The sequence below is a fragment of the Pomacea canaliculata genome, linkage group LG3 (assembly GCF_003073045.1).
Source record: "Pomacea canaliculata isolate SZHN2017 linkage group LG3, ASM307304v1, whole genome shotgun sequence".
Classification (NCBI taxonomy): domain Eukaryota; kingdom Metazoa; phylum Mollusca; class Gastropoda; order Architaenioglossa; family Ampullariidae; genus Pomacea; species Pomacea canaliculata.
The window spans coordinates 13,829,766-13,839,052 of record NC_037592.1 but is presented as its reverse complement, the minus strand read 5'-3'; the positions used below and the strand labels follow the sequence as shown (position 1 = coordinate 13,839,052).

Sequence of the window (9,287 nt, the reverse complement as noted above, 5' to 3'; positions counted from 1 at the left end):
CATCACACATCACCATTTCAAAAAGCGTACGTGATATATCTAAGACGATTCATTCTATATATATATATCCCTCACAATGATTTACAAAGCTGACAGTTTATTTTCCGTAAGAAAATAATCACCCAGTTGAAATTAGAGTGCGCATCCTTCAACCATGTTCATGGTCTCATGTGCCAAGGTGGTCGTACTCAGTGTCAACCACCATGTTAGCAGCCTGTCTCTTGTCTTCAACCTTGGGGCAGTCGTTCACAACATCGCCCTGGATGTGGTCATAGGTCTGTCTACTATCCTCCCTTGGTGAACTGCTCCTCCCGACTTGCCTGTGCTGTTCAAAGTTAAGGGCATTGTATTCTTGTTCATCTTCTGTATTTGCCATGGCCAAAGGTCTCTGTGGGTCGGAGAGCTCGAAGATCTTGGGAGTGTGCAATGGACTGACAAAACCTTCAGCTTCACTGCTTTGCTCTAGACTTTTATTTCCAGTTTCCTTGATTTTTTTGTGAATTTGTGAGTATACGTCTACTGTTTCCTTTTTCTTGTTGTGAACTTGTGAGTATATTTCTGATGGTTCTTTACTTTGCTTGTGGCTGTGTTGTGAGCTGGAACATGATCCTGCTTTATCTTCAGGGCTAGGTATGTGTCCACAGTTGTCGATGACAGCAGAGCGTGTTGACCCCGGTAGCCCATCGTCTGCGACATCACAGGGGTCAACATCAGGTTTTGAGAAGACCAGCGTGTCCTTTATATCCACCAGGGTCGTACTGGACAGAGGATCATCACTGTCATTATGCAGGTCATTCACAATCCCAGCAACTGGTGTGTCATCACTCGTGCTTTTCCTGAAACAAAATATTATGTTTAGAATTTGCCATTTCTCATGACAAAGCTAGGTAATTATACATGTTATGTATGGTTTCCTACAAACTAATTTTACAATAATGACTAGTCAAACAAGTGTGCAGTGCTCCTACTTTGAGTATATCAAAGATTCGTGAACTTTTGTGCCTAGAGATTAACACTAGCAATGTTGACACTGATTTTAGTCATTTACTCCTTGAAGAGTATAAAAAAGTGAACATAATATGTACACAAAAAGCATCTCTCCCATGCATAGCATCTAGTGCAACACAATAACTACCATTAATCATGTCCTTCTCATTCTTCACCCCAAGCATGCGTTGTAGTCTGAAAACACATTGTACATTTGTACCAAGGTCTCAGAGGCTGCAACCCCACATTTCACAATCATACAGGCCTGCTGTAACTGTTATACAGATGACCTCCTGAAAGATACCTACCATCCCTGGTGCTTTTTGCGTCTCTTTCTGATGACGATGATGATGAGAGCGACTATGCAGACGATGACGATGACCACCGCCACTACAGCACCAACAATCACTGGCGTCTTCTCTGTGACAGGAAATAATGTTTGGATTAGCCTGCTACAATTTCATCTTGATACGATTTATATTTATGCAGATGTAGAGTTATATTCATAATTTTCACAGCTAATATACATTTCATTTATTTCTGTTTCTAACAAATCAAGTACCATTACAAAGTATCTTAAGGCTAGTTGATGGTAAGTGTATGGGAGCCGTCACTGAGATTTTGCTCCGAGTTCTCATACTTATCTGTAGTTGACTAGTTTGTGTTTGCAACGCTTTAAATCTAAGAAAAAAAATCTGTGTATAAAGTTCCGTACGTACCTCAACAATAAAGATAAACCCTAGCAGTTATGAAAAGAAATAATAAAGATAAGGGATAAAGGAATGAGCAGACAGACCAACAAACTATAACAGTTTTCACGCAATCTTTGTCCTGTCATAAAGACTACATGAATCTCATGGCCACCTTTCTGTTACAGTGGTGTCCGTCTCCTATCCGTCACTGCCTTACCTTCCGTTACCCTATACTGCGGTCAGTGATCCTGTCCACAGGTGAGACATGTATGATGGATCACACATAAAACAGCTCGAGTGCGCTCCAGACAGCTCACATACCGTTGGTATACCACTTTTTTATTGGTGGAGGGGGAGAACAAGAGAAGTAATGCTAAAATCAAATTATAGTTTTGCTTACGATCATTGTTTGACTGTGAAAACGTTGCCGCTTGGGAACCTGTTGTATCGTCCTCAGAACGAGGCCACGTTGATGAGAGAAATGTAGTGTTGGCTTCCAGTTTAGAAATTTTTAACCCCAAAACTGAACTGATTGTTTCTGGCATTGTTTGTGTGGAACTCGACAACGACAACGACAACGACGATGAGATGACGTTATCGCTAGATATATGAGCGTCCCATGGTTCGACAAAACATTCTTTCATTATTGTGTATTTAACAGAGTCGACGGCAATGAAACCAGAGTTGCTGTAAGCGGGATAGTTTTCAAAGATCACCTGAATAACAAACCGCAAGAAACAATTAAAAACAATAAGTTATAAAATTCAAATAAAATAAAACAATAAATGTTGAGAATATCGTGCCAAATGTATAGTAATGTATATGTAATTTCTGGGAACTTGTTTTTCATCGAGAATTATCTAAGCATCGGAAATAGCGATAAGCAAATAAGCAACTACTTTTAGTTGCCAAAGAGAAAAAACGTTTCTGTGAATAAGTCAAATGCTGGGTGAGACTGGTGCTTTATGTTTAACATAAAGGCTTTCGTTTCTTAAATTTTAAAAAAAAACCACAAAGAGCTTTATCAAAGGGTCAGAGTGTTAAAATTCCTTAATTAAACGAAAATAATGAGTGAGGGAGACGCGAAGCTGACGCTGAATTTATTGACAATTGAACTGTTTAATCTTATACAGTGAAGATTTTCAGTATGATTTGGATTTTCTTTACAGTTCACGAGCTCCTTGCAGCCCTATGCTCCTCGAGGAGTAACAAGGAATAAACTAAACTCACAATTTCTGGCTTATCCATGGAATAAATGGACATTCACTGTAACGAATAACTGGCTAAATCCTTTCATTAAAGCTGCTTTTTACACTTAAATTAAAGTTTAAGTAAATTTAGAAAAGTTATTAATATGAATAGAAGGACAAAAAAAAATGATGCTCACTGTAAATGCAGTTGGGGATGTCACTGGCACTCGTGCTTGCTGCCAGGTGTATGAGATAGTTGACATATTTGAAGACACTGCCCACAACTCTCTCCGATTTCCATCCAAACTTAGAATCAACACGAGCAGTCTCAAATCAGGGCCATAAAGAATAAAACTAAATTCTAGACATCCTTTGTGGGCTCCTGTTGGCTGAACTAAGCTTGTGGTCATCGTACCTGTGAGAGCTGTGTTGACGACATGTGCGAAATATCCTGCAAAGTCCACACATATTTATTGCTATCAACCTGTTCATGGGTTTGTAGTCACATAAATTATCGGTATGTCCTTTGATATCTGTACTGTAGTAGTTACTTTTACAAAACAATCATCCCCTCAAAAGTTATTTTCTTAGTACACAGCGGATGCACTGTATTACCTCTTGTAGCAGCGTTGATGGTTTCAGGTGGAGCTGTAAGGTGAAAGGTTATGTCCCAGTTGTTCAGACTCCAACTACAATTGGAAGGCTCATAGTCACTTCCAAACGAGCATGCTGCGAAATGAAGCTCTGATGTTACTAATAAATAAATAAATGAGGATGTGAAAAGTTTATTCTTCAGATACACAATACTGTTATAGTGGTAAATGGTTGAAGAGTCCTATAATCATCAACACACTATTGTGTATGAGGGTTTTGATAAGTTGTGCCCTAGGAGATTATAACTTAATAAAGGGCTGTATAAAATGTAGGGTATAATGTCAGATAAATGAAAACATTAAAGATTAGTTTGGACACAGTCGAATTATTTCTAAAACGATACATTTTGCTAAATTAAGCATATCTTATCCTGATATGCTGAAGCAAAACTGAGATATTTTTAAATGATAATATGAACTATCATATGAAAAATATGAATCATATAATCTTCAGAACGGATTATTATGATTAATATTATATTTTAAGCTCACCTCTGTAAGTACATTCTGTCTTTATCAATAAATAGGCAGGAGAGATTAAAAAAGGTAGACGAATTACAAACAGGTGAATAGTAGATGAAAGCTTTTGTGTGATCATGAAATAGTCGTTGGGCGCCCTCTATAAAAATTGTTCACCCAAGACTTTCAGTCTGCTGAATCTTGTTTTCAAAAGCCACTTTCATGATGTCGAGATTTTAAAAGTTTCCCAAACATAATTTATTTTAAATTTTTAATGTTTTAGGAGGTGATTGTGTGCAGAGCATGCATGGAACTGTAGGTAGTACCAACCTCACACAGAATATCACCCTTTTCAAGCAAAAAGACGAACGTTTAACACCTTCATAACTGATAGACAGATGATGAATGTGATTTTATGTTAATACAGCTACAGTGTCCCGTGGCCTGGAATACAAGCCGGATCACACTTCTTGGGTTTTATTACAATCTCCTTTTTATATCAGTCTTTAAATAAAGTTTTATTTAAGGTCTTTGTACATTTTCATTCAAGCTCTTTATGAGGAAATAAATTGTATGAATGAATAAGATTAATGTTTTGTGTCACCTAACTTTTACTTATATAGTGTAGTTAATGCGGCTTGATTAATTGCTTGTTTATTAACGCCATTCCATTCACTAATCCACAGTACAGCCTTACTTATCATAATTTGTATCGTAACAAATGTAAGTGATTATCACTTATTGAGCTACACAGAGCAATAATGTTTGATGAACTTACCAGGCTCAGTGCACGATCCGTACTGCAGCTTGACACCACGGAGCTGAACTTTGTCGTAAATATTGGCACTGCGAGCTCGAAATAAAAGCTGATAAAAATTGTTTGTTGGCAGTAACGTCAGTGGTCCAGTGTTACAACATTTAGTAACATCTGCAGTTTATTATCCTTTCTTTCTATCATTCATCGCTATGTGTGTGTGTGTTTGCACTTTTGTATTTGTGTTTCTTTATGTATATATACGGATGACTAATTTTTGAAATAAAAACTATTAAGTTCTTTCAAATATATATATATAACAGCTAAATGATTTGTAGTAGTATTTTTGTATCGTGTTTCATATACTTATTTCGAAAATAATAATTTACAAGCTCTAAATTCTGTGACCTTTTAATTTTTAATTAAAATAGTAACGAGCGTCACCTGGATCAAACTTACCTTGCCAGTGGTATTTTTTAAATCAGTCGTAAAATTAACAAAACTTTTCTTATCACTACGCTCCTCGGTCAAGACAGAAAGTAAAGATGTAGTTGTTGCCAGGTAAACACTAAGCGTTCCAGGTAGTTCTTGTGTGTATTGAAACGTAAGGCAGGTCACGTGACTGATATCGAGTAGCGGCGACAGCAGGACTGAGAAGGAGTCAAGCAGACCATTCTTCCCGGGAGATTCGGCGTGATCTGCAGTAAACATAACGTGATGACATGAGTATTACTCGCAATACACTTCAGATGAGAAATGTGCTCCTTTATACACAAAATTTAATTTGATGATGATTACTGAACTTCGAGTGGGTCACTTGTTGGAGGCTCCAAGAGAATGAAAGACTACCCGCTTCGGTCCACTGATTAAACGTTAGAAGGGGAATGATAATGGAAAGGAGAGGGTTTTAAATACGCGTACCATTTTTCCACTAACTAAATATGGCTAACCGGTTATGAAATCTTTTCAATATCCAGATCACAGATCTTTAGGGATTTATCATTAACGGTTACTGGTGCTTTTGCAATACATGTAAAAAGTTCTTAACTGTTCGCATTGACGATATATTCTATCAGCTTTGTGGTCAATGATGTTTCTTTTCGAAACTAAAAGTGTATGTCCAATATCGTGTATCATGTGATCTAGAAATAAAGAAACATTACATCCATTCTGCGCAGGTTTCTGCCATAACGTCCGTACAGAACTGAGCGTAGTTACACGAGCTCGCAAAGGAACAGTCTCGTATTGCCAGGGTAAAGCTGATAAATGGAGGACACAATGAATATGAATCAATAATGAATTTGAACAATGTACATCCCTTGTTAAATCATGTTTACAACAGTTATGTTTGTTAGGGAAAAACGTTGCTATTTTACTACTCTCATTTCAGCATATCTGTTGCCAATAACTAATTGCTTCAAAACAAATTAAAGTGTGATTGGCAATGGACAGTTCCTACTTTAGTGTATTCGCTAAGAAATAGTACTGTCTTCAATAAAAATTCGATCATTCGTGCCGTTAGAACCAAGACAGCGAATATAATGGTGATTTAGATTTTATATCAGTGCGTACTTAAATAAAGTTTTAATTAAAAATCATTAATATGCAAAAAAGAGCAGTAAGTGTTGGTTAAAACCAATATACATAGTCGAGGACAGAAATAAGAACTTTGGATTCGCTTAAGTACATAAAACTATTTTTACCATAAATATACCAAGTAGAAACATTTCTTTGTTTTTTGTGATACAGACAATCTCTATTGTTAGATTTTTAATATGACATCAGGAAACTTTAACGTCAGCGCCTGGTAAGTCATATCAACAAACATGAGAATCAAGGTATGAATTGCTGTTCGAAAGAATGATTATAATTCGGCTGTTCAAAAATGATATCTTATTCCTTCATCCAGTCGATGTCTATGTCTGATGGAGCGACCGGCGAATAAGCAAACTGTACTTTATTCACTTAGCTCTTGATGAGCATAAAGTACGATAATAATTCATCGGCTAATAATGCATTAAAGTTGAATTCAATGTGCCGTCATACGCACCGATCCTGTCTTTGGTCTGAACGTCAGACGTTATTATCTGAACAGTCTTGTTAATGCTCCTTGTCTACAAGAATGAAGCATCGCAACTACTCTTTACACTCTCAATACTCTGTACAAAGCATGAGGGACTCATGGGAAATGGTTTCAACTTATATCATGGAATTCTAAGGGTATAGCTTTACGACGCATGCACGGTGTCACAATAACAACTCTTTGTCTGCACCTCAATTTGTAGAAGAACAGGAGCAGAAGTGAGAAGAGAAGGTTAATCACGATTTGTAATCACGTAATATGATTGATGAAGTGAGTTTTCCGATGATGATATCATGCAGTCATCATAGCATCATAGGATGTGGTACATACCAGCATTGGTTAGTGCACTAATTTTTTTTCTGTTGCTGTCATAGCTCTTTACTGTTAAGAACACTTATTTTAGGAACTTAGTTTTTGCTCTCAAGCAAAATTTCATATATGACGACTGGACAAAATTGAGCATTACAGTGAGTTAATTGAGTTTGATGTGTCGACTAGTGCTCGTACCTTCAGGCATTATGTCTCTCTCCCGTTAATAAAGATTTCATACGCGAGAACATCGTTGCTTGAACTCTGTATAGCAATTTGGGGAAAGTCATCGGGCATGCCTATTTTTTTCGAATTACAAAAAAGTAGAAGAGAATAGCACTAGAAAAGCTCCGTTAGCATAGGCAATTGCCAATATCTTTATGTTTTGAATTATCTCCTGAAATATGCTTTTAAATAACACTCAATAATGACTGCACCTGAAGTATGATAATAATCAAAATTAAATTTCTCTCTTAAACTCCTGTGGTTGGTTCTACACGATTGTGAAACACCCTGTAGAAGTAGGGCTTCTTGCCGTTAAATATGTTTCGACTATATTACATGATAGGAACTGAGACGAGACAATACAGATGCAATATATTTAACATATAATTTAAATGGACTACACAGGTGCTGCGGAATATTCCAATCACTCTGTTAAGTTGTTACTGTGATTTCTCTGTAATTTCAAGGGTTTGTCTTCATACAGGTTTAGTCCGTGAACACTGGAAACAGGAACTTAAATGATGCGTGCAATGATGTGTGCTGCTGGCTTCACACATGACATCCCCATGGGATGAACCACCTGACTACAAACACTCGTACACGTCACACTGAGCAATCCCACGTCTGCTCTTTTTATAGCTCCAGGTAATGAGTGCTACCTATTTTCTTGCGGCCGTTTGATAAGTATACTTGTAGATCAGTGTGATTACTCATTCTTTAACTGTTCACAGTTTTCTGTCAGTCAGTATGCATTAGGGTTTCAGAGAAACTTGTCTTTTAAAACGAATAGGCGTTATTCCTTAAAATATTTTTTTTTTTTTTTATTTTTTTTTTTTTTTTAATTTTATTTAGTCGAACAAGGAAGTTTTATTTAACGAATTGCTTGATCTCGGGGGCACGAGCATCTGTCTAGCAAACCGTATTAAGATACGGAGGTGGCAACTTCTGGACGCTGCTCGGCCGCACGAAACGTGTTCAGTTAAAAAAAAGTTGCCTCACATATTGATGTACTAACTGGGGTTGTGTACCGTTTGCATTTTATTCTTTCTCAGGGCGGGTTCCTCATCTGTCCAGTGACATGAGCTGAGCTCATAACAATGACTGTGTTACTATAGAGACAGAATTGTGAAAGAGATGGGATTTGTGTTTGTCTACAGACCTCTACTAACAACACTTTAAGGTCCCATCAGTCTTGACATGTCCCCCCGCCCCCTTCACACACACTCACACCTTCCGACGGTGGTCAGACACCTTGGGTGGCGATGTTCGGGTCCGCTCTGCAACATCTAGGACTGCCTTGATTAAGCTAGGAACTGGAACTTCAGCATTTCACCTTTCGTTACAGCAATAACCATGTACATGTCAGAGGTTGAACTGAACAAAAAACATGCATTATACATTAACTATGGGAATTTACATATGTAAACAAATTTCTTTACGTACCTCACATATAAATACTCAATACACACATACATCTACACCTAAACATACATATATACATATACGCTAAATTGTACTCTTACAAATATACACATAGATAATAAAATCGAGTGTTATGTATATATTCTTAGTTACGTATATCTACAATAATATTAATTCAAATTCAGGTATTTATAAGGATAAAATCAGGAATAGGCAAACCTAAATACACAAGTGATGAGGCAAGATTGTTTTCCTTGAGCGATTATTGTGTGTTTACGCCTTCTTCCCTCAGCACACACACACACATATTCAGTGAGCTATATTTATTATTTAATGAAAAGTTTGATTTGTTTGCATTTATTATGATATTAGTACACATTTACATTTATAGATGTTTTGCGCAAAGCTCGAAGCATGTTTGTAAAATTGTTTGAGTCACACACTGCTGGTGTGTTCACTTTGTGATATATGGCAAATGGTTGTACCAGAACATGTAGCTGTTTTTTTCGGTTA

General features: G+C 37.0%; 1 protein-coding gene across 1 annotated transcript; it reads right to left on the bottom strand.

Moving 5' to 3' along the window:
• Positions 1-96: 96 nt before the first annotated feature.
• Positions 97-5,256, bottom strand: LOC112560460. Its single transcript, XM_025232331.1, has 7 exons — positions 5,195-5,256; positions 4,760-4,847; positions 3,485-3,598; positions 3,067-3,320; positions 2,080-2,395; positions 1,296-1,407; positions 97-836 (listed from the first exon to the last, which is right to left on the bottom strand). The coding sequence occupies exons 4-7, from the start codon at positions 3,277-3,279 to the stop codon at positions 167-169; spliced, it is 1,311 nt and encodes a 436-aa protein (XP_025088116.1). The 5' UTR covers positions 3,280-3,320; positions 3,485-3,598; positions 4,760-4,847; positions 5,195-5,256; the 3' UTR covers positions 97-166.
• Positions 5,257-9,287: the final 4,031 nt, after the last annotated feature.

Excerpts from the sequence above, each read along its gene's own strand:
- LOC112560460 (XM_025232331.1), bottom strand. The coding sequence starts at position 3,279 with ATGACCACAAGCTTAGTTCAGCCAACAGGAGCCCACAAAGGATGTCTA. Across the intron at positions 2,396-3,066 it reads CATCCCCAACTGCATTTACA|GTGATCTTTGAAAACTATCC; the intron begins GTGAGCATCATT and ends TTTGTTATTCAG. Across the intron at positions 837-1,295 it reads CGCAAAAAGCACCAGGGATG|GAAAAGCACGAGTGATGACA; the intron begins GTAGGTATCTTT and ends ATTTTGTTTCAG.